General features: G+C 33.0%; 1 protein-coding gene across 1 annotated transcript in view; it reads right to left on the reverse strand.

The window, feature by feature from the left end:
* Positions 1 to 292: 292 nt before the first annotated feature.
* Adk3 (Adenosine kinase 3) overlaps positions 293 to 27,508 on the reverse strand; it is a 32,135-nt gene continuing 4,919 nt past the window's right edge. Inside the window, 4 exon segments of the mRNA XM_088226455.1 lie at positions 293 to 611; positions 9,457 to 9,733; positions 9,735 to 9,788; positions 9,790 to 10,105. Of these exon segments, the coding sequence (XP_088082581.1) occupies positions 445 to 611; positions 9,457 to 9,733; positions 9,735 to 9,788; positions 9,790 to 10,105 (814 nt within the window). The 3' untranslated portion in view covers positions 293 to 444.

A 27,508-nucleotide genomic window follows, 5' to 3' on the forward strand; every position in this document is an offset into this window, starting at 1 on the left:
TGTTAATCTTTGTTTTTATATTTTGTATAAAATTGTAAGATTCAATAGGTCCATGTATTTGTAATTTTCTCAATCTGAAAGTTTGGGTAGGTAGGAAGAAATTGCCTTAAGGCAATATGCCCGCCCTTATATGTATATATATTGTATATGTATATAAAGTGTCAAATAAAATAAATAAATACCCACCTGAGTAAAAAAAAAAATATATAAAAAAGGGAATTAAAGGGAGAGAAAATGTTTCTTCAGATATGATTAAAACAATGTAGCTGTAAGAACACCTTTACAAAAAAAATTAACATCGACATATTTTTTGTTTATTTTTATAAAAACGCATAAATTAAATAGATAACTATAATATTTTTTGGTGCAACTCATAATCAAATAATATGCCAAGGCTTCCATGCTCTATTTTTCTCTGGTCATTTTTAAATGTCGTGATGTTGATTAGTCTAGAACGTCTTGTAAATTTGGAGGTGGGCGGTCTGGCGGGTCCGCTCCGACGTGACTTATAACCGCAGCAGCCACGCGGCAGCCGTACTCAGCTGCCGCCCTAATATCCCGCCCTTCCATGAAAGCGTAGAGAAAGCCGCCTACGAACGCATCCCCAGCCCCTGGGAAAGAAAAAGAAAAATTAAGCCAACCTTTAAAACATTGCATCGTGATATTTTTTTTAAAACATGTTCACTTTTTGAGTATTTCCAAATCGTTGATTTAACTGTTTCCATTAAAAACGTACAGGATATAAATGATGTATGTCAATAAATTGAGTTTTGAGATATAACGTTTTTAAGTTTTCAAACTTCTTGAGCACTATCCCCAGATTCACAAACATTCGTCTTACAGAACTCGCAAAACACGTAAACGCTTATAAGTTTCATAGTGAAAGAGACAAAAAGTTCAATTTTGAAGTACGTTTAAATGTATTTTTCTCATTTTTACTTCATTTAATTAGTAATTAATGAACAACGTTTAAAATTTTTAACATGTTTAATATTACCTTGCCGACCAAAAAAACTAAAAATATAAATATAACATATTCATCTGAAAGGCAAATGTTCAGGAATACTGCAACTCCCAAATATGTTAACGAATCTAGGGTTAAAATAAACTATTAATATTATAAAAGAACCTGCTTAATGTAACCTGTTTTATATAATCTAAAATATTCTTCATTAATATTAAATTGTCGCTTTATTTCCAGTACTTAACTAACATAAATGCGTTTGTAGTGCCAGAGTCGATTATTGTAATGGTATCAATGATCAAAATGACTCGCCTACAGTCTGTATTAAATGCCGCAGCAAGACTTATTTTCGGAATCTCTAAGTTCAGTCGTATCACTTCACTACTTAGGGAATTAAACTGGCTACGTTTTCCACAGAGGAGGGAATACAAACTCTGTTGGCTTATGTATGTGCCACAACTCTGCTCCGGAGTATCTAAAGGAACTATGCATTCCAGACGTACTAGCCGACAGGCGTCTTACGCTTAGATTAGCTACGTCTACGGCGAGAGGAAAAGTTATTATACCTCTACGAAAACAGCGCAGTGAAATCGGTGAACGGGCATTTGCAGTCGTGGGCTCTATGTCATGGAATGCTCTCCCAGCAGAGGTGCGAGGCTGTGAGAGTGAAGTGATGTTTCGGTAAAAAAAACTTAAAACCAACTTGTTCTCTAAATCGTTTAAGTAAATCCGTAGCATTCGATAGCGAAATAAATTGTTTTACTTAAATTACAAATTTAAAAGTTTCAATTAAATTTATTTATCTATAGTTCTATAGAATCACTTTGTAAAGCGCCCTTGAGGTATTATATTACGAAAATGGCGTTATATAAGTTATCCATAACAGTAATAGTAATCCACCCTTTATCCCCTGAATGCATTTTTTTCCTTATTCATTTATCTTGGAAAGTAGAGCTTTTATATCAAATGTTACTAAACAGAAATGTAGATCGTGTGAATTGCCTTCAGGTTTATTAGTTTAAAACACATAAAAATTGACATCCATCATTTATACCCTGTACCCTGCATGTGCATTTATACCCTGTACCCTGCATGTGCAATTATACCCTGTACCCTGCATGTGTAATTCATTGATTTTTCTCCTTATTATTATTATTTTATTGTTTTATATTAGTTTACTTTTTTCAAACTTTTAAAGTATTTATAAATTGTTTGTTAATCGTTATTTTTTAAATGGCGTTTTTACAACTAACTTAGCTCATTTTGCTTGCATGTATATTGAATAGAATGTTTTTCTTTCTGGCATTTAAAAGGCACAAATATTTTAATAAAATAATGCTATACATTGCAATACCTATACGCTAACTAGAATATTTCATCATTGTCATCTTCATAATTTCCCTATCCGAACCCAGTGGTGCATAGGGCACAGCACTGGTACTACGATTGCAGCGGATCGCGTGATTTTTGTTGCACGGAAGAAAAGGGTTATAAGTCTTGCGCTTCAGGTGCCAGTCCAGGAACAATGAAATATTACAGTGAAAGCACTCCCCCTACATACCCGAAAACCGTTTAAACGACCGTGGATCTTTCTATCGGTTTCGATTTTACAAAAAAATCAATATTCACCGTCAGTAAACGAGTCAATATAATATATGTGACAGTCATGCATAAACTATTTAACAATGTCAAACACTATGTATACGCCGATGATACTGCTTTAGTTGTGTCTCACGAGGATCTCAAAACTGCAGAGAAATTATTGCAAGAAGACTTTTTAAACCTGCAAAAATGGTCCCATGATGCAGGTTTAATAATTAACTCAAAGAAAACCAAACTTATGCACATAAGATCCCCGAACTATAAAACTCACACAACACCGTCAATTTTATCCCATAACTATACGTGTATCTATAGTGATATTATGCAACCGTGCATGTATGAAAATATTGAGCAGTATGTTTATTTAGGTTTAACTGTAGATTGTAATTTTAAATGGGATGTACATATTAGAAAATTGTGTAAGCGATTAAGAGCAATAATTAATAGAATGTACATATTAAAATATTATGTCTCTGTTAATAATTTACGAATTATTTATTTATATCTCTCTGAATCAATTATACGATACGCTATAACTTCCTGGGGGTTATCAAGTGAAATTAATATTAATTTTATTCAAACTTTGCAAAATTATATGATCAAATTGCTACTACATAAAGATGTATACCGCCAGAGACACAATATTTCAATTTCATTGATATATAAATCTGTAAATAAATTATCTGTTGGGGCTCTACTTTGGTACAAATTAATTTGTCAGCATGCGTCGCACTCCGAGTAAAAACACAAGTTGGTACATGATTACAACACCAGGTTTACTAGGATGGAAGGGCTATTGCAATAAAGATATTGCAATAAATATGGCAAAAGGACACTGCAATACAGTATACTTAAAATATTTAACATGTTACCAAACAATATTAAGAGTTAAATACAGGAATGAGACGTTTGCTCAAATTATGGTGTTGGAAAAAAGTGTTTTGTATTAGTGATAGTTTTTAATTGTTCATGATGTAATATGTAATGTTTTTCAAGTAAAATTATTGTTAATGTTGGTTAAGTGTAAATAATCTATGTAATTTATAAGAACCTGCTGACGAGTTGTATGTATGCAACTCAGCAGGACTTTAATTTAAGACTATTTTGTAAATATTAAAAAAAAATAATAATAAAAAAACTCTTAAATTTTCAATTTCATTAATCGCAATTTGAAATAAATTTAACTCTACTGCCTTCACTGCCGCTTTACTATTGGGCGAAATTATATCAATTCGATTTTATTTTTTACCTGAGAGTAGCCATCGATTTGGAAATATTCGTCCACGATTCTGGTTCTTTTTCACACACATAACTGTATTCTTCAACCGCCCGGACACGGGATTTTATTATTATGATCATGAATTTTATGAAATGAAAGTATGACTAAATATGAAATCACCGTCAATGGAAGGGATTATACTAAAACGGGCAGAAAAAATTGTGTATCTGGGAAGTATGTTAACTAGGGATGGAATGACTGAAAAAGATATTAAAAAAAGAGGGTGAGTACCGGGAACAGAGTGAACAGTGCACTTAAATCAACCTTGGCAAATAAATGTTTGTCGCATGGGCAAAATTAGCAGTTCAAATAAAACTATGTAACTGTACTGTATGTTTTCTAAATAAAAGAAAATAATAAAAATAAAAATACGACATTAGTATGATAATCACAATTTGTTATGTTTAGATATTGTTCATCAATTATATGTGAACAAAGCCAATTAGCTAGCTAGTAATAAATCATTGGTAAATAATATCATTTTGGCGTTAAGAAGTTTAATGTTTTGTATTATGCCTATAACTATGATTACTAATTATTACACACATTGCATGGCGGATAGCAGAATGTTCGCCTCGAATCGCCACTTTCGCCGGATTTCATAATGCCAATATTGTAAAAATTTGATGTTTCAAACGCGGCACCAAAAAACACTACAACTTGTGATGGCAATCTTTGCTATTGTTATAGCATTTCACTAGCGTGCGATTTTTACCAGATTAACTTGTGAAATTCAGTTGCTATGCTAATTTCCTCAAACTGCTGTTTCAGTCTTGGGGAATTTCTAGTGTCAAGGCGGAAGGTAACAAGGTAACACCTAATATCCTTAAAGGGATATTGGGCCTTACTTATAAATCAGGTATGAATTTAAGCTTGAGAATAGTGATATAATAATGATGGTATAGCAAAAAGTATTACTTATAAATCTCGCATAGAGTTAAACTCAGTTTAAATGTGGGATAGCGACCATAGAAACTTACACCTGCACATTATGTGGTATAACGCTGGAATAAGCACGCGACCTGTGAAAAGTCATATTTTTCGGTAATCAAAATGGATAATTTATTAGAATTTTTTAAAAAGTCCTGCGACCTTCTCAATGCGATTCGTGTGATTTTTAATCATTTGTTTTAATAATATCTTAAATGTTATAGGTTTGTATGTATTTTAATTAATTGTGATAAAAAAAGAAACACGAATAAACTAAAGAACTCGTTTTTACCTTCTTCTCTTCTTCCCAATTTCGATATCTTTTTCTAACGGTTTTCTCCATGTTCTCCATTACACTGACAGTAGTCTCGATTTTACTTTGACGTTTGTTTGTGTTGTTATAAAAGTTACTGCGCACGCGCACATATCAGTGTTGACTGTTTAAAAAAATTAAGCGTGAAATAACCTGTGAATTGTTATTTCAGGTATAAATATAGATTACACAAACATCACTCTGTCAGATTTAAAATTTACACTAAAAATGTATTATGTAACTTAGTAGACATTATAATAATAAATATGTACATCTCCCCTCCCCTCCTTATCCTCTCTTCAAGCATTTTTGTCCTTATCCCGCCCAATTTACAGTAACTTAATGTTGTTAAAATAAATATTAAAAAATCTTTGATTATTGAGTACATTAAAATAACATTTTTATATGTATAAATTGTATGTATTTATTTGATATGTAATATATTTTCTTTGCTAACTTTGTGTACTATGTGGAAATCTGTTATTAGTTCTGAGTTTATACACTATATCTGTTTGTTTACTAAAAATATGTATGTAGAACTGTTGATTTCCCAAATAAAATGAAATAAAAATAAAATAAATATTTTTATAAATAAGCTTTTTTTATATCGGTTATAAATAGTTAAACCGGGTATAGTTTTTTCTTAATGTAAACCTGGTATAAGGAAATCTAATAAGTAAGGCCCATTAGGTGTTAACCAGGGACATGCGGTGAGGTTTTCGATTAGGGAAGCAGTCACGTGGTACTAAGTTCACAGGTAAAATATATGCCTACTACTAACGCAGTGATTCGAATTAAGTGCTCTGTAGACGTATTATTATTATGAATTATTAACACTTATTTTTTATATCTATCGTCCTCTTAAATATAATAATACCATCGTGTCAACGGATTTAAGTGCTAAATTTGATTTAAAAAAAGTCACAATATACGAAAAACAAACATGGATTGGTTTGTTGGGATTTTTCCACAGATAAAGATCTCAATATGCGCATGCGCGGACTTCTTAATTCAGTTCTGGGTATCCGCCACATAGGAACCAACAGACTTACGCAGCTCCTATTTCAGAATTAGACGGAGCGCAGTGAATTTTACTTCAGTCCGCGCACAACGGCGCAGGCGAGAGGTCGTGCGTGAAGTTATTATAAATGAACATCGAACCCATCTAGATCGCTACGATTAACAACAAACCAATTAAAAAGTATTTGTCATACTTGCTAAAAAGATTAGTTAACTTATAGCTAATTTTATTACATGAAAAAATAATTGATACTGATTGTTTAGAAGTCATTTTTTTATGGATGCATTGGTTCCATCCAATCTACGGACTGCGCATGATGTTAACATAAGTTGTGTCCGTTTTTTCCCAGTTAAAAAATGATCACCAAAAGTACAACAAACTGCTAAATGTTACAACGTCATTCGAAAGAAAATTTTCTGCTCCATAAGATATTGTTTGTTTTATATATATATATATATATAAATCCAAACAACAGCTCTATGAATTACATACATTATTTTATTTGATTTTATGTGATTCATGATGATGTCAGCCTCGTGGTGTAGTGGACATAGCGTTTGCCAACCATGTAAGAGGTCTCGGATTCGATTCCCGATACGGTTGACATGAAATATTTATTTAAAAATGAGTTTTTACACTAGAATATTTCATAGTCCCTTGACTGGCATCTGAAGCGTAAGACTGATCATCTCACCATCATGTATCAAAATGATCAAGATACTCTGCGGTTGGTGTACCAATACAGTGCCCTATGCACCATAAGGCGGCCTCCGTGGTGTAGTGGTCAAGACGCTTGACTCACACACGAAAGGTTCCGGGTTCGATTCCCGGTGAGAACACAAAAATTAAAATGTGTATTTTCTCAAGCCTGGGTGTTCTGTGATGTAATTCACCACTGTAATTGGGCCTCCTGGCCTGTTGTGGTGCAAAAATTTTTTTTTTTTTTTTTAAGGTACGGAAAGGGGAATAGTGAATAATTAAATATTAGATTTCAAGCCTTTAAAATGGAATGTCAAGTAGACGAAAGTGAGCAATTTTTACACCTTCTGTTTGCGTTCAATCGAATAATGAGAAAACATTATTGAAAAATTTGTTGTATTTTTTTGTTGTGTCCTTTTGTCCTCTTCATTTGGAAAAAACGGACACAACTTATGTTTCTTAACATAGGTATTCGCAAGAGAATGAAGAATTGATCGAGAACCTTTTTTTTATTTGATGACTACCCTCTAAAAATCTAAAAATTAGATTATCTAGTAGTGAGTTGGTCCCAAAGGCCAATTTGTTGGACAGGTCAGTGCTTCATAGTCCCTGGTCTGGATCTGAATCGTAAGACTGGTCATCTTGTCTTCGTGTATCGAATGATCAAGATACGGTGCAATTGAAACGCCAGTGCACTACTGGGTGCCGATAGGGAAATTACATTTACACTGGACTTTCTTTACGCGGTTTTAAAAATGACACGGTCCAAAAATTTTATTAAATATGTTTTTTAACATTAACCTCACTAATACCCGTATGCAGAGACAAAACTTAAGGTGAGGAAAGTACATTTTAATCTCATATGCAGAGAATATCCTGAAGGTGAAGACAATAGAATGTACTTTCCTCACCTTAGGTTTTGTCTCTGCATACGGGCATAAGCCTTGTCTAGGCTGACGTTGCAGTGGACTACGCGTTGCGGGCCAAAGTAGAGTTCGAGCCCGCCAGCCTAACGGCTGTTGGTGTTGCCCGCCACAGTACAATCTTTTGATAGTTAAGGGTGGGGTCAGTGCTTCACAAGCTCCTGACGTGACTGCGACCTGTGTAGATTTATTGTAATTTTAGCAGCCACAATTACTAACGTAAATAATTTCTAAATTCGTAATGCTAACGCTAATTATGCCACCACTCACAACTAGTGCTTAGGTAGTTTGGAAACACGCCATTGCTCTCTGTTCACCGTTTGGCTACCAATAACTCCGACATACGGACTGAATATTCAGTCTGCTGTTTTATGTAGATTTTATGACATAATTAAATAAATAGCGGTGGGAAAGCGCCCACTCTGCACGGCATGAAGTTCGCGTGGATATAATATATCAAACGGAACAAACATAATAATTCTGTCCATTTTTAATTAAGTCCTACCGGATTTAATTAACACGTCTAGTTGAGTCCTTAAAGTGACACGTCCAAGAAAGAATATTTACGTCATTCTATATTATATCAACACTTAATACAAGCAAAGCAAATGGAAAAAATGTATTTTGGACACTTCTCCGTCATGCGAAATACAAATATAATGTATCACTGAATAACCCGCTACATAGAATGTTCCAGATATTAATATTATGTAATTAATTATGGTAATTTTGCTTTCGATATATTTTGCAGTAGCATCTATAAAATTGAAAGTATTTTCAAAACATGTACCCGGGAAATTACCTGCTATCATTCATCTAAAACTTTATTTTAAAAACTGATTAGTCAATGATATTATAAGAAATATTATTTTTGACATTTTATTTTATTTTTTAATTTTTGCACCACAACAGGCCAGGCGGCCCAGTTACAGTAGTGAACTACATCACAAAACACCCAGGCTTGAGAAAAATAACATTTAATTTTTGTGTTCTCACCGGGAATCGAACCCGGAACCTTTCGTAGGTGAGTCAAGCGTCTTGACCACTACACCACGGAGGCCGCCAGTATGTAAAAAATGTCTTTAAACTTTTATTATGAACTGTTTGATAATTTGTTGAAATTCTTAATAAGAAAGTTCAGCACCACGGGAAATTGGATATTGGATATTTTCTTACAAATTAGAGCATTTCATTGTATTTAGAAGTTTCTCTAAAATGTATTGAAAAAATTATAAAAATGATTTTAATAAAAATTAGCTACTTTGAACTACGTCGCAAGTTCTTAAGAATCAACGTGTTGTGATAGATTTCCGGTTTACAGAAAGCCAACTCACCAATCAGCAGAACTCAACGAGGAGAACTTGTGACATCGCAGGCGGTATTATTTTAAAATTACAAAAATCACAGCGCTGATTATACAATTTTTTTTTGGCGTAGTTTGATATTCCATTTAGAAATAAAAAAATAATAAAAAACCACTGAACTTCCTCATTATGAAAATTATTGTGCAAATATTTTATTTGATTTTGTAATGAAAGTCTCTGTGAATTTTACTATGGAAAAATCAAATCAAATAAAATAAATACGCTGTACATATTGAATTTATTGCGGTGATCACATTTGTTTATACCTTTAACTAAATATTGTAAACTCAAGAAATTTTTATATTATGTAGGTGTAATTAGTAAGGTGTATTTTTTATTTAAAAATGAAATAAATGCGTACCCGTTGTATCCACGATGTCTTTTGGATCCAATTTCTTAACGGGAATTATTTCCTTAACGCTTTCGGTAGTCCCCCAGACGATAAGCACATGTTTAGAATCATTTGTCATCACTATAAGCTTTCCAAACCTAGATAAATCTCTGCAGTTTCTTCTAGAAGAATCAGAATTATTACAAACAGGTTTGTCCCGGGCATTTTCATATCCATTGCACGAAGAGCGCGTTCTCAGCTCGTGAATTTTCAAAGCGCAATCTTCGGCGGTTTCCAATCCATATTTTTTTCTCCCCCAATGTTTGGTATTCTGATGCATTGCCAAACACAATATCGGCACGTTTCGGCCATGTATGCGGATTCATCTGTCAAGTCTGCGCAGACGTAACGAGCACTCAAATTAAAGGCTATAATCTTCTTCATCTCGGTTCTGACATTTTCCACCAGGTGTTGGCACACCGGGAATCGATTGGAGATGAAGAATCCTTCGATGTATATGATGGTGGATTCTTTCATCAGGCTCTGAAGCTGTTCGGATGATTTCAGGAAGTCCAAAGTGTAATACAACGCTGCTCCGACGTTCGCCACAAGGGAACGGTGAGAGCCGTGGATGAGACAAATGCATCTTCCGTTGGGCAATTCGGGAAGTTCCTGCAAACTGTGCAGTGATTACATTGCACAGATAAAACAAAAATCAGCTACAGTTTTCATTCAGCTCAAGGCAAAAATAAAAAAAAATGTAAAATACACATCATTCTAGAGTAGGGTTGCCATCCGTCCCGATATATCGGGACTATCACCGTTATTGAGCCCTCTGCCCCGACGTCCCGATGAAACCTATAATGTCCCGATTTAGAATTACACAGTACAATGCTGTTAATCAACATAAATATTCTACGGCCGTACTGACTATGAATGTGCAAATTAAATGTGCTCTGTGAAATTTTTTTTTTTTCAATATTTGAAATTTAGCGAGTATTTAATTTCCATTCCTACTCATAAAACCACATTGAAAAAAATAATATAATTGAGGTTGGCCTTGTAAAAAGCAACGATAAAAAATGTCGTCTGCTGCCAGGGACTGTATAATCAATATAGCAGTATGTCAATATTAAGTCAGAAAAAAATTATATATATATATTGAAGCACCACATAAAATGTAAGAAAAACATATCTACCTATTATATTTCTGAAAAACATATCATATCCCTATTCCAGAACGTCCCGACGAGACCCTAGCGAAATATGGCAACCCTATTCTAGAGTAGATGCGTTGTAAGCAACAAATAAAGTGTACATATTCGGTCATATTTAGTAATGTAGAATTTTTAATTGATTTTTATAGAAACTTTACTCCTAAATCATTATCCTATTTGTTTTTGTAATTATCCTATGTCCCTTTGAAAACACTGATCAAACTGTATTTGTAAATAGCAACGAAACAAATGAGCAGTAGCATCACTTATAATCAATTAACAATTCCTATGAAATTCCTAGAGTAACAAAATTATTTTCACAAATTACAACAGGGATGGAGAATACCTTAAATAAGGGATTATGGAAGTCTGGGCATTTACAGGGCTTATGACCTGTCATTGGCTGGTTTAAGTGGCCACTTTACACACTGTGTAACATTCATCATTTTGCCTATGTTTGAACATCCATATTTCTTGAACATCAATTCTTCCATTTGTTGATTTTAGTGAAGTTAAAGTTTATATCTTGTTTGTCTGTGCTCTATATTAATTTGTCAACTATTATAATATATTAAAATGTAATTGCCTAGCTTGGAACGGGGTGTGTACCCTTGTTAGCTGGGCAAAGTGAACATGGAATTGTATTTTGATAAAGAGTGTAAATAAATAAATAAATAAATAAAATAAAATAAAGAGCTGAAACCTTTGTTGTTGTGAAGAGATTCATCTGACTGAATTATTTCACATACTAGGCAACGCCTGAAAATAATTTTCCAATTTTTAAACTTCTTGAACCAGTTGGTTTCATTACAATATTTAAATTTGTCCAAATGTTTGTAGACAAAAGACTGGATTTAAAATTGTTTTCAGGCGTTGCCTAGTGTGTGAAATAATTCAGTCAGATGAATCTCTTCACAACACTAAAGGTTTCAGCTCTTTAACTTCACTAAAATCAACAAATGGAAGAATTGAAGAAATATGGATGTTCAAACATAGGCAAAATTGTGAATGTTACACAGTGTGTAAAGTGGCCACTTAAACCAACCAATGACAGGTCATAAGCCCTGTAAATGCCTAGACTTCCATAATCCCTTATTTGAGGTATTCTTCATCCCTGTTGTAATTTGTTGATCTTAATGACTCCCGAAGGGGTAAAATCCAGTCTTTTGTCTACAAACATTTGGACAAACTCAAATATTGCAAATTAGTTTCGTTATTTTGCTTATTTTGTCGTTATATTATTGTTGCAGAAAAACAATGTACAGGGCGTTCGAATGTTTAATAACCCTATGTTAACGTGTTAGTGCCTGTCGGTGAACTTAGTTAACATACAAATTTCGTTTGTGTTAGTCGGCACACTAGAATGGTTTATATGAAAACGTTACGCACACATAAAGCAGAGGTTATTAAAGATTTGAATAGACTGTACCTTACACTAAATTTTCAAATAAGCTCATGCATTTTATAAACATTAAAAATTATAGCTATAACTCGTATTACAATTAAAAGGTAAGCCGTCGACCAATGTTTTTCGAAATAGTAACTCGAATTTGCCATAAGAAATTATATATCGACAGTTGTAGTGCAATATATCGCAATCCACATATACCTAATTTTACTAGAGAGGGTAAAAACGTTTGCTCTCTGATCTGAATATTAGTCAATGACCCTTTTTAATTCTTGTTATCATTGGTTAGTATTGTTTAAATAATTAATGAAAATAAAGTATATACTATAACCGGTGTTAGGACATTGTTTTTAAGTGGGATTGGACATACCGTGTATTAATTTTTGGAGCACTGATTTTAGCGGGCTACGACACTTTGCCAGTACACGAAGACTATATTGTCATTTACAAGCACTTCTACATACTTCAGTCATATTTTATTATTGCGCTATAACCGTCGATATAATTTTGCCCGCGGAATTTGGTGTTATATTATAACCGACGAAGGCAATCGATAATTTTATACAAACATATTTGATTTTGCGATTTGATGACCTTACCTTTCCATTGCAATCGAATCTAGGGACAGACTCAGATAAAATTAATTAATCTGCTGTTTAAAATAGTAAATTACCACGAGGAAAATTGGTATCATTAACCTCGATGACACCACTGCGTCTAAGAGTGTTTTTGATCAATATTGTTGTGTTTTTTTATAGATGTCTAGAACCATCTTTATTGTAAGAATATTTTATGTGGGGCAAATTGATTACGTATAATTAAATAGACACGTTACTAGCGCGACAAAAAATGCATTTCAATCCGTGGGTAATTGCCCTCTGCGCCTTCATTTTCTTACGGACATTCATCATGATTAGACGTGATACTACGCAGAAAGATGCAGTCGTGAGAGATGAACAATTGTTGAATGAATTACAACAGTGAGAAACAAAACACTACTACCATCACGCCATTTCCCCGTAGGCGTAGGCAGAGAGAATTTAATTCCACACACGTCTATCTGGTATTCATTTCTAGCTTCTTCCACATTCAGACATCTTGCCATACCCGACCTTCGGTTCCGACTGCTTTGACACTTAAAATTTTGGTTTTTCTGATCATGCCACGTCTTCCTTTGTCATCCTCGTCCCACTTTACCGTTCCTTCTCGCCATATATACCTGTTTTATTATTCTGTTGTCATCCATTCGTCCTACATGACCAAACCATCTCAGAGACGCTTTCTCAATCTTATCAATTATGCCTGACTCAGATTTACACTCTCGCCTGATTTCATATTTCGTAACCCTGTCATACATTGATTTCCCACACAAACAGAAATTTATATCTGTACCTCAGGGGCAGACGGATGCAAATCCAAACGTCAAACGTTCAACAAGAGTCTAAAGAACCTACTTTCTCTTAGTGATTTCAAATAATTTATGGCATTAATTTGTATTTTCAGTATCTTAATACATTGGTTCTTTCATTATAATACTTACATTTCTTTCAAATCAATGGACATGATCATAAACTGGATACAAAAATCGAAATGTCATTTCGTCAAATTCTGGATTTGCATCCATCTGCCTCTTAGGTACAGATATTATCTTTTCATTCGTAAATACATACAATCCAGTTGATGGGATAAGTAGATAATTTTTTACACATTTAAAAAAAATGAAGACTAGTATAGAAAACGAAAGACACAAAAATAATATTTTTTTTAAATATGTATAACTCCTACTTACACGAATGATTGCATGTGTGTCATGATTTGCTATCAATTTAAAATTGTCGCAATATTTGCTATATCTTAGATGTAGCTAGTATAGGAGTAACGGGTCTATTTATTATACGTCAGTGGGACTTTTCATTTTCATTTTTATTCTACTCTAGAATTATTTGTAATATTTTGATTTATTTAATATACCGTCGGCCTAGCTTGTAAAACTAGTAAGTCCCAAAATTACTTTTGTTCGGGGGAGAGTAAAAACAGTTTTTACTTCAGTAGCGAAGTTTCCTTTCGATATTTAAAAAAAAAAATAGAACACTGTACGAATATACAAGTTTTCATAATATCATTTGGACCATTTGTGGACTTCCGAGTTTTAAAAGTTAGGGTGACGATATAATAAAATTTCTTGGTCATTAGCATAACTCATATTTTCATATTATAAGTTTTCGAATAAAAGCGTAAATTAAACAAATAAACCAATGTAATTTATATTTTTGTCGTTAGAACGTAGCATTTAAAAATGCTGAAATAAATACGAAAATTTAAGTTATTACTAAATTATTATTTGATAGATTTAAATGGCAAATATACTCACCTGAGAATTAGGGGTGAAATAATAAAAATAATAATATGAAGGTGTCGATACAAGATACGATACTTAGATTGGGTACGATTAACACAGAGGATTATAAAGCATTTATAATTTACATATTTGTGTATTCTCCTATACCGAGAATAAAGAAGTTGGACGTTTAATTTGTTAATACACTTAGTTTTGTAATTCAGAAATTACTCCACCCGTGACGTCACGAGTTGTTATGCTAACATTTAAAAATAGAACCCCGTAGCTGACAAAATACACTGAACTTCCAACGTTTACAAAAAAGGCTACCCGAAAACCGAAAACCTATGACAAATCACACACATAACAAGCACTTCCTCATTACGGGCAGTATGACAATGAATATAGACCTATCGTTGACTTCTTTAACCTTTTTCTTGGCAATGTAGCCTGTAGGATACTTATGATCTCAATTTGTCTCATGAACTAAAACTTAAGTAAAACTGCTTTACCATATTTTTTATTATTAACTGCATTATCGCAAATCATAATAAACTTTGATTAAAACATAAAAATTAGAACTATAAGGCCTTTTCAACCATCGAATATTGAAAAAATATATTTGCGTACCTTTAAGATGGGCACCTTACATCATTGGACAATTTTAGAAAAAAAATAGTGTACCATTAATTTAGTACAAAGTATCAAGCACCAAAGCATTGAATTGGTTTAGATTTATTTATTTCTTTATAGACCAACGAGCGCTTTCGCTTACGCAAACATCTTCACGATTAGTCAAACTATTAGCACTTTTTAAAATTTTGTTTTTGTTGTTGTTTTGCAAATGCCAAATTATTGCCAATAATAGCCGAATTTTAGGTGAAAAATGAAAAATCAAGAAATACTTGAGAAATGCTTTGTATAAAAATTATTAACTGTGGAATTCATATAAAATAATCTATTAAAAAAAACGTCAATATTGTTAAATATCATTGATTTATAATGTTTCTGTATTATAAGTTCAAAACAAATGGTGTTTTCACATAAAAATAACATAAAAAGTGTGCGAATACGGTACCTACTGGAAAAGTGTCTGCTTTACTAAACGATATAAAATTATTAATAGTAAAATTATTTTACTTAACATATAAATTTGTATATATACTTTCTACCTCCCTAACAAAAAACACAAAAGCCTGTTTACTGCACACCCCGGCTACACATTCTCACAAATAATTATTAATAATATGAAATTTTGTATATTTTCATGGTTTTTAAGATACCGGTAGCAGTTTTCTGAATTCAATAATATTCTGCGTATATTTGACATCCGTGTTTCTTCAAATCTTCCATATGTAGGTTGGTACCTATAACTATTATTTTTTATAAGTTTCGACTAAATCGGAAACTTTAAAAATGAAAAAAAATGTTTTTTCAAATGATGTGATATTTTTTTATGTAGGTGTACATGCCATAAAAAAGGCGTTGAAACAAAATATTCCAGAAAACTATTTGGGGTGAGAAAAAATCCCTATTGTTATGAATTACAAAAAGGGAAGTTTATAAATAAGGAATGTTGGATATTTTTTATGTAAAAACTGAAATGCCTTGAAAACAGTTCGGATATAATTTTCTGAAAAAAAAAACATTTTTTTCAAATAATGTGTGAAATATTTTTTAACTATGTTTGATTATGTCCAAATGCTTGCAGACTGGCTGGATTTCCTATCTAGGGAGTTGTTCATATTTAAATTTATTTCAACAGAGAGGGAAAACATGCCTAGACTTCCATATTCCCTTCTCAAAAATGTTTTCCCTCTCTGTTGAAATAAATTAAAATAATTTTTACATAATATATGCAAAACAATGACTAAATTTTCTAAAAAAATAAACCGAGGGTGAGGAAAGAATGTCCCATCGGTTTAATAAATATTAAAAGAAACTTAACTTCACGGAAGAAATAACTCGCACCATAATATAACGGGGCTGTAATAAAATAAACTTGAAAAATCAGGGGGGGAAAGTAATATTTTTATATCAAAATTAATATTTAGTGCCTACCAGACGAAACTTAAGGATGATTTATTTATCCTTCAGTGAAATTTATATTAACAATATTTTGTTATGTGCAAATCTTTGTAGATAGCACTAGATTCAACCCTCGGGGGATTCAACATTAACTGGTGTATCAACAGAGATGGAAATCTATTTTAAAAGTCTGCCATTTACAGGGTTTATACAGGGCGCTTATTAAACCCTGTCACATCCGAAACCACGATGATCAGTATGAGCAAGAAGACATATTGGCTCATTACAATATTTTTTTAGAACGAAGAAAATTTAAAAAAATAAAATATCAAAAAAAGCAAATGGTTACTTACTTCTGCAGGGGAGAAACGAAGAGGGGGAGGGGGGAATCTGATACTGTGCCGCGCTCCCCTCACTTCTTCCCTGCAGAAGTAAGCAACCATTTGTTTTTTTAAATATTTTATTTTAAAAGTTTTCTTTGTTCTAAATATTTTTTTAAATACGCTTAAATGTCTTCTTTCCCATACTGATCATTGTGGATTCGGATGTGACAGGGTTTAAAGAACACCTGTATAACATGTCATGTTATAAATTCTAAGGACTTCGCTGAATTGAATACCATCAAACGTTTGTATGCTACATACACATTTAGTGCGTAGAATTCTGGAAAGTGGCGCGGTGGTGAGGGGGCTTGAAGAAGCCACTTACTCGTGGCTCTTTACAGAATAAGTTTCTTCGTTACGTGTACATGAGAGAGTATGGATACTACCCATTGCAGTAAACATCATTGTTCCTTTTAGGTATGATCGGTATAGCAAGTTTGCGGACCAAAGGGAGCATTGTCTCGCTTATATTATGAGCTCTAAGCTTCTAAACCGGTTAATTTATAATCCTAACGTTTTGGAGCGAAACAAAATATATGCACCGAACAACTACTTAAGAGCTAGGCAACACAGACTCTTATTTGTTTTTTCCTGAATGCAGGACCAATTGATGTTGATGATGCCTGTGGGGAGGATGATTGGTCTATTAAACAACCTACCATGAGAGTTCGATATTTTCGATGCAAGGATTACCAGTTTTAGACTCTTCCTGTATAACTATGTATCGCGATGTGTAAGGGAGAGCGAGGAGGGTTGAAACAGTTTTTACATTACTTAGTATATCTCAGCTCAAAATAAACTTACCTCAATGAACTTTATATTTGAACGTAGCCAATTTAATACACAACTAGCGGAACCGACAGACGTTGTCCTGCCCGAACATTGGCTTGCCTGCCATTAGCTGGTTCAGCAAACGTTTTTTCGATGTTCAATTTTTCGATAGGTGACATTTGACATTGAGTTACACATTTCAATCTTTTCGTTTCGTCATTGTGTGATTTGGTGTTGCCCAAATTAAAACAAAAAAAAATGTGCAATACCTCGTTATCCTGCGCCGATTGGCTAAGACCCGGTTGTATGATCGTTAGTAATAGCAAAAAATCTGTAGTAATAGTTCAAAATAGAAAAAATGAGTTGTTTCATCTGTAGTAACTAAAGGTGGATAGTAAAACTCTTTGAACGTTAGTTAAAAATTTAACCCGCCAATGTTGGCAAATAAAACGTTAATAGTAGAATAATGAAGATGGTGTCATTTTTTGACGTTTACCGGTTATCTTTATTTACTCACGTCTCTCAGTATGGTTTTATTTCCGAATACGGAATGGACTATGCTTATCAATGCTTAAAAATCGGAGAGTTCGTACGACGATGACTTTTTTACTTAAAAAAAACGAAAACATTTTAAAAACGATTTGACAGTATTTTTCCACCAAACCTCGGCCGTTCAATTTCGTGGCAGTCAAATTTATTTTTGTTTGTTTTAAATTTGTTTTATTTTTTAAGTTCAAAGTTCATTAATTAAATAACTCTTATTAAATCAGCCTTTACTTATCTACTCTGCTGTGACAATCAATGTTTCCGCGAGTACAATAAAATTTTAGAGAAATTAAAAATAGTTTATTTTTATTTTTTACTATCTAACATTTATTAACAACACAAACTTTTTTTGATTATATTTTTCGCGATCTGTGGGGGGTTTTTTGGACACAATCGGATGTATTCAAATATGATTTTACGCTCCTTCTGGACTATTTTAATTCTATGATTATATTATGCCTACATTATAATATTTCAGAGCTTGTTGGATTACCGTATTTTTGTTGTCTTTTAATTTTTCTTATCGTTGTTGTTTTCAAATAAGGTATTAAAATATTGTTATGGTTTTTTGGTTTTTATAATATGAAATTGTCAAACTTTATTATTATTTTATTCCGAGACAGTGGATTCTCATTCATTATTCATGTGCGAATTTGACTTAGATATATTAATATATCTAAAATAAATATGATGCCTCCCTGGCCTTAGGCACATTGAAATAGATACATTTAACCAAATCAGGAACATCGAAAACAATATTTTAAATATTATTTATGTTTAAAACATTAACTTTGTGGTCAAACATTTTAACTAATGTTAGTAAATATTAGTACATAACCACTTACTGACTTTTTTAGTCTGCCGGTTTCAAGGCGTACCCGTGAAGGAAGGTGTATTGTAGTATTTGCATGTTGGTGTAGTGAGTGTTCTGACGAAGAGACGGGTACGTCTCGAAACCGGTAGACTAATAAAGTCAGTGAGTGGTTATATACTAATATTTACAACTTTATAAAAAAACAGATCAAATATTATTCTTCTTTCACTAATTTTAAGTAAATTCAATATACATAAGAGAAGATAATATATTTATATATATAATTCCTCTGTACGTGTGATGCCACCGTACTCCTCCTAAACGGCTTAACCGATTTACGTGCGGTTTTCAGAGAAATGTAGATCTTTGCGCTGTGCGTGTTCGTAGATTTTAAATCTGCAATCGAATATGTAAAAAAGAAGTTAGGAGCATAACTGTTTTATTAGTCGATCTACCAGGGTTGCGTTCGAGGAGACTGCATTTTCAAAAAAAATGGAAAGATGTTGTTTTTTTTGTGTATAAAAAGGTTTGTTTTTGAATGTTTACAAACAGCATTTGTTTTTTGTGGATCTCAATTCTTTCTTTAAAATTCCTTATAATTTCTACACATTTATTTATTTTTATTGGATTTTTGGTAACGCTAAAATAATATTATGTTCAAAACATTTTAAAAAATCGTATTCCTACATAAATACACCACTTTGTTGGTGAGACACCGGAGTTTGACGTTTGCAAAATAATGCCATATTTGAAAAAATATTTATTTTATGTTTTGGAATTCAACCATAAACAAGTATCTACCTACTTAAATTCAATATTTTTTTTAAATCAACAATTTTTGGTTTTAAAATTTAATCACAAACAAGTACCTAGATATAAAGTATTTTTCCAAGATGATAGCAGGCAAGCCAACATTTGGGCAGGACAACGTCTGTCGGGTCCGCTAGCAGTTTCTAGTTGGTTTCTCGCGGTAAAAGCAGTTTTAAATTTATGAACCGAAGAAATTTATGATGGATTTTTTCAGTTTTGTTACAATGGGCGGCATAGAAAGGTTACTAGGTTTTTATTTTGTTTGATAATTTAAGTAGAAGAAAGGAGAAAAAAATATTGAGAATCTCTGATTTATAGAATTTTTACTCATAAAAGACGAAAATCTCAGATTTTTAGCGTATTATATAGTTAGGGCTCAGCGTTCATTAGTAACTTAATGTGCAGTTAATGCGGTCGCGTTTTCGGGGGTAAGGAATAATAGCGTAGTAATAATAATACCAAACAGGTTGAGTGGACTGACACGAGGCCAAAAGGTCCACAGTTGAAACTTTCCTAGTAATTATTAGGCATATTACTTGTCCCTTTAGATTTCCGAGAATCGCTCCACATTCAGTACTTGTAAAGCGGCCGCAATCATTTTTGATAGCGCTTTACACCTTCATCCCAGTGCACAATAGGGTATTAGGTATTATTTATTCATTTAAAACTTTTTTGTACTGAGTTTTTTGTACAATTGGAGGTTTATTGCTATGAAGAAATATCTTCCAACCAACTAAATAACGAATAAATTAGTTGTGTACATATTATACATGTCAAGACAAACTATATAATTAACAATTATTACCAACATGTTATATACATCAACTATTTATTTTATTTTATTAGGTGACTAAACAAAGACACATACTTTTAAAAAACATACAATTTGTAGATATTTGTCGATACAGTTCCACGTGCATGTCAATTATCTTATCTTTAATTACATAATTACAAAGAAAGAGTTTTTTATATTTATTTTACAAAATACGCTGTACACGTGTTTTTTTATAGAATATGGTTACTTAAAATTTATTCCTAAGAGATTATTTGCAAAATTTAGGAAAGGATCATGAAATATGTCTATATTGCTATTTTGGCCATATAAATATGTTATATTCCCGATATATGCACTGGCCAAAGGTGTCAAGGGGTGCCGTATTTTGCGAACGATAAGACGCATCGGACCATAAGACGCATCCCAATTTTTGATTGAATATTCAGAGTAAAAAAGTAAGTCTTATGGTCCGAAAAATACAGTAAACAGTATTGCTTAAAAACGGAGGCATATCCAAGTGCTCTTAATCTTCAATCATGCATTTGAAAACAAGTATTGAGATGGTTGATATATATTTTATACTTAATAGTTTATTATTTTGGTGATAAATTTTATCTATGCCGAAAACAAAAGAGCGTTTTTTGTCAGGGAATCAAACCGAAAAAGATTTAAAAGTTGAAAAAGAGTTCAAAGCTTATATGTAAGATATTTCAATAAATTTTAATCGATTCTACCGGTTTTGCATAAGGCGTATTCAAGATTACTGCGAATCAAACTCGTATTTAGACATTTAAGAGGTTATAATAAAAAAGCATAACAATGAAAATTCAGAATAGAGATGGCGCGAGACTGCTTTTTTAGGATGCGTGACCTTCTTTGCAGAAGAGACTTTAATTTAGACCTCCGAATACGCATTGTTCGATGTTATGTTTTTTCAGTACTTTTTTACGACATCGAAACGTGGACGAAAAGCACTTCAAAAAAGATCGAAGCCTTTGAAATGTGGTGCTACTGGAGGATATTTAGAATCTCCTGGGCGGACAGAGTCCGATACGATGACGTTCTTTGACGGATGGGAAAAGATAAAAAGGTACTGAAGACCATCAAGAAAATAAAACTCGAGTGCTTGTGATTCATGTGATGAGAGGCGAAAAATATAACATTTTACGGGTCATTCTACAGGGAAGGATTGAAGGAAGACGCAGTGCAGGTAGAAAGCGCATCTCTTGGCTTAAGAACTTGCGTGACTGGTTCCATTGCAGCACTCAAGACCTTGTTCAGGGCAGCTGCCAACAAAGTGAGAATTGCTACGATGATATCCAACCTCCGTCGGGGAGAGGAACGATAAGTAGAAGAATAACAATGGAAGGAAATGTAGGACATAGAAGAATGAAGGAGTTGAATTTAAGTTAAGAGTTTTATAGAAAAATAATGCTGTTTCAGACGGTTCTTAAAACAAAGGTGTCTTTTATAGAGGGGTATATGACGAGTGAAAAAAACGAGTAACTTGTACAGAAAAGGAGCTACTAAAGATAGATGTATTGTGCCGTGGGAGCAGAGCGTTCTCTCCTCTCTCGTTTCAGACAGATACATAAAGTTCTCAACAAGATACTTCGGAGCAATAAGAGAGTTTTATACTATAGGAATGTTATATAATAATGAAAGCCACTGAAGATTTAGAATACCAGCTTATCAATAGATGTTAAAGCAAATGGAGAACGGAATACGGAAGTCTTTTTTATGGAAATCACTTTTTTTTCTTGAAGAAGCTTGTACAGCTTTGAAACCGGTCGGTAGAAAAAATAAAAAATAAGTAGTTAAAAACAAAGTTGTTTTATTTAGGATAATTATTTATTTGTTTACTTCTAAATAAAAACTATATGGCTATGAGAGGATCGGGTGGGATGTTTCGTCTGTAGCCTATTGCAGCTGTGGAGCTTCACCGCATTTACTCTAATGACGAGGAAACCACAGAAAAGTTGCCAGAAGAAAGCGAACAGACGTCGTTCTTCAACAGACTATCCTCGACACCGAGTTTTCGGCATTTGGTACTGCCATCATTGATACCTTTTACTGGCTTACTAAATTTTATTGGCATCGCTGTCAATCCTGCCGCGCTGTGCGAATATACAGAAGTGAAGATCGAGCAAGCGCATCTCGTAAAAACGAAAAAAAAATGTAAAACAATAAATGCATATTCTTCAATAATAAATAAAATACTCAGCGTGTAGGGTTTAATATTTCAAATATTATGGCATATTTTTAATGTACATTATAAATGGAAGCGATGTCTTTGGAATTTTTAAAAAATGTTATAAAGTATGCACAATTATGTTGTCGGATGCAAAGGGGATTTTAAATGTTTTAGAAAAAAGGTTTAATTATGCAGTGGTTTAGGAAATAGGCTCCTTTAAAAAGCTCATTTTCATGAACTGACAGCGCCATTACTATACGAGTATATATCATATAATAATTTATTTTTTAAGTTTATTGTTGTTCACACAGTGCTAAATCGGTATAATTACAGTGTTATTACAAAAAAACATAAACCTTACAGCACCGATTACGTACACAACACAATATATAATACAATTCCTAACAGGATACCAAAATGTGACAAGAATATTATGTTTGACGCATGACTCTATTTGTGTGAATTGTGGTGTTTGTTTTGTCATTTTTTTTCAAAAATAGGCTTAATATTATTAATAGAGGCTAATGTTATTAATCGAGGCTAAATATTGTTAAAAGAGGCTTAATATTATTATTAATTAATATTATTAAATTAGGGGAACGAGAAACAAACTTGGGTTTAATGTTTCCAAGTGTTCGGTCACGTCCTTCACTAGGGCCCAAAAAACTTTTTTTTTTCGCTACAAAATGAATGACCAGAATCTGATACGAACATCGAATGTTAAGGATCTGGGCGTTAGATTTGTAAGCATTCTGACATTTCATGAACACATAGAGACAATCAGTGGTAATGCATTGCAGATGTTAGGATTTGTTCTGCGTACTGCCAGGGTTTTCGAAAATACCCGCGTACTGAGAACTCTTTACAACTCCTTGGTACGAAGTAGACTCGAGAGTGGCTCGATGATTTGGGGGCCACATGAACTGAAGTACTCTCTTATGATAGAGAAAATCCAAAAGAAGTTTCTGATATATCTCTACATGAGAGAGTGCGGGTATTATCCTTGGCTCTACCAGACCGAGTTTCTCCAGGGTATGCTTGGCTACAACCGTTTATTTGTATTTTCCTGATAATTACCTAAGACAGCGTCAGCATAGATTGTTTCATATTCCGATATTCAGGACCAACCGCCTATGGTTATGCCTGTTGGAAGGGCTACCGCTATGCTGAACAACATCCCTCTGGATATTGATCTGTTCCATGTATCCGAAGGGGTTTTCCGGAGCAGGATTCTTCTACTACTTTGACATGAGTCTCTTTCGTGTATTTTTTTTTGTTTTTTATAATATGTACGTATTGAATATATTTTGGTAATGGATATTTTATATTTAAAATAAATTAATTGAATTGAATATTGTAAATGAGACTCAGCTTCCGTTTGTAACGCAAAGCTGAGTCGTTAAATATATCAAGATCGCACATCTTCTCAAATTTGGCAAAATGACTAATCGCTCATCCTAATAGAGAATTCTGAGCTGCTCTGGTGTTGTATTTGTCGTTGCTCAGTAACGTGGTATGTCTAGTTCGACGAAGGGGAATATTCATCCCTTTCTCCATCTCTGTTTCGATGTGTATAAATTTGGGTAAACTTCCAAGGGTTGTATGTAATCCGCTGTATTCCCGAATCTCTTCTCCAAGTTTTCCAAGTGCACTGGGCCCGGCGCAGGTCGGCGCGGCTTAGTGAGGAATGGCAGGTGATGTCGCGCTCCGCTACCCTCGCCGCCGCGGGGTCAAATCCGGCCCACTAATAGCAATAAACTGCTCCACTCTTTACCTCTAACTGCTCAAATCTTACTAGAGCCACGACGCGACGTCTTGAATGCGCATGCGCACCCTCCGCTAACTGCCTCAGAGTGATGCGAGAAATTAGCGTTAGCATCGAGGAACCATTCATCTTACATAGCATTAGCAATTGCTACATTAACTTAAGCGCTAATTAATTCCATGCTTAGCATTAGCAACGTAGGTATGGCGACTAGAATGTATGAGTCGGTTGTATTCATGTTTAATTCTACCGTAACTTGATTCCTATTTTATAATCATCATTTTCGTATCCGCACCTAGTGGCACACAGGGTAGTGCATCAGTACTCCAATCGCAGCGTTTCTCGATCACATTTTACTTACGTGAAGGCAAGATGATACGATATTGCTTACGCTTCAGGTGCCAGTTTAGGGACTAAATATGAAACATTAAGGAGCAAAAATATTTTCATTATTGTTCTACGTCAAACATGCCGGCAATCGAACCTGAGACCTTTTTGCGTGGTAGGAAAAAATGTTTACTAGCACGAAGCGTACTGATTTCTACTAGATTATCTTTTTTAAGATGTTTGCCTGAGATAGCTATCGGATAAAAACGTAATAAACAACGTACTAACGCAAATGACTACATTTATCGTTAGGACTGTGCGTTCGAATGTTTTATAAGCCTATGAAAATGTATTAGCTGTTGGACGAACCGAGTAAACATACAAAATTTGTTTGTGTTAGTAGGCACACTAGAATATTTTATTTGAAAACTTTCGGTCAGCACACATGAGTAAAGGTTTATTGAAGATTAGAATGGATTGTACATCAGCAGTATGAATTAATTTCGTGAATATATTTTTTTTTTTAATAGCTTTCACAAAAATAATTAGCAAATGGCACCAATAGCAATAAGCAGTCTGAAAGCAGTAATGGATTTTTACAATTGCAATAAAATTATAGGCAACAGAAGATGGCAGGAACAAATAGCAGTTGGCAGCAATGGTGGCAGCATGATAGTCACTAACCGGCCAATAATAGGTCATAAGCCCCAAAAATTATTGGTCTTCTATAAACCCTTCTCAAAAAACAACCTCTGTTGAGATAATCAATCTTACTTACTAGTTATGTAATCTATGCTGTTTAGCATACATATTTTATTACTTTGTTTTATTTTCACATAGGTATTAAAATTAAAACATAAATAACACCTTTAAGTTAATTGGTTGGTTGGAAGAAATTGCCACCGGGCTTTAAGCCCGCTAATGTGCAGTTATAATGAGGAAGTTTAGTGTTCTTTTTTAATTACTTACTAATTGTTAAGACTGTCAAAATAAGCCTTTTTAAAAAATATATCTATGTATCGCATTATCAACGCTATGATTTTTTTAAGTATTATAATTTTGAAATTTCCGTGACGTAACAAGTTCTAGTCGGTGAGTTCTGCTGATTGGTGAGTCATCCCGGAAACACTGATTGATTTGGAAGAGCATGTGACGTAGTTCAAAGTAATTTATTTTTATTAATTTTTTCGTGCATTTTCGAGAAACTTTGCCGTACAATTACATGCTCTAATTTTTAAAGCGTGCAAGAAAACATGTTTTATGTCAAATTTCCCGTAGCATTGAACTTCTTCTTGGTATGAAAAATCAAATTAATAAATCATTTATTGCCTTAGCATGTGAAATGCTATTTCCATGCTAAAATGATATTATTCATTATTTTTAATCTTTCATAACGATTGTACCGTTAGTATTCGAAGGATCATTTTTGAAGATTTTTTTATTTACTCTATTTTCAAGTAAGCGAGATTCTTTACTAGCATTATTTTCGAGACCTTTATGGATGTTTTTAGAATTTATTTTGTTTCAGTGAATTCTATAGAAAAAATATCTCAAACGCTATGCTTAACTTATAGTGATAGTAAAATTTATATTTTTTAAATTAAAAAAGTATTTTTAACACTTGCTATTGCGAATTCATCATGATGTAATCATGCTTATCCGAATATATGCCATCACCTACATAAATGGTCATATCACCTTTATGTATCAATAAAGGTTCGACCTGCATTATGATTATTTTATTGTTTATATAGAGCCATTTTCATGAACCCTGATACTTCAAGTCATCACTTATACCAGTCAATGACAGGCCCTGCAAATGATTACTGTTATTATTAGTTTCTAATATTATTGTACCACAAGCCAAGAGGCCCCTTGATCAGTTACTTTTAAAATGACATAATAAAGTTAATGACATATTTCTTTCTCAGATAAGGTATAATATTGATTAAAAATACTTAATAAAGTATAAATCCCTCTCCAAGCAAAGGATTTTCTTTTCAAGGAAACAAGTTCTTACAACATGTACCCTATATAATTATTGAAAACTGAGTAAGTGTATTGTCATTTGAATAAAAATTGACAGTTAAAATCTCTAAAGGGGACTAATGATCAATATAAACAAGTATTGCCTTTAACTATTTTAGTACTTAATGAGCTGAAATATTTCATTCTCAGATAACTGTAAGATTTAAATCATCAATAAACACATGCATCAATTACATGTGCATTTCAAACTCTTAGTTCACAAATTATTTTAGAAAAAATAATATTTTCAGATAATAAATTTTCAAAGCATTCTTTAAAGTACCTACACATAAGTAAATTCTCAAATGTGGTAAAAATAAATAGAATTTATTAATTATTATTGTGAATGTACCTAAGTAATTCTATTTTTTCATAGAGATATATTTGAGAAGTTTAGGCAATTACAGGGATATTTATGAATTTCTTCCATCCGTTGATCTTTGTGAAGTAAAGGAGCTAAGGGGGTATCCAGTACTTATCTACAAACATTTGGACATACTAAAAATATTGTTACTCAAATTGTATTCAGCTCAATAAGAAATATACATAATTAATTGTTATTTTGATTCAAAACATATCTTCGGAGGAGCTATTTATTATGTCTTATTTGAAATTGGACCAAATCTTTTTATGCAAATCCTAATATTATGCATTTCCTTATATGAGAATATTGTGTTT

Source organism: Micrasema longulum, unplaced genomic scaffold (genome assembly GCF_059751315.1).
Source record: "Micrasema longulum isolate JH-2025_06_02 unplaced genomic scaffold, ASM5975131v1 h1tg000434l, whole genome shotgun sequence".
NCBI lineage: Eukaryota > Metazoa > Arthropoda > Insecta > Trichoptera > Brachycentridae > Micrasema > Micrasema longulum.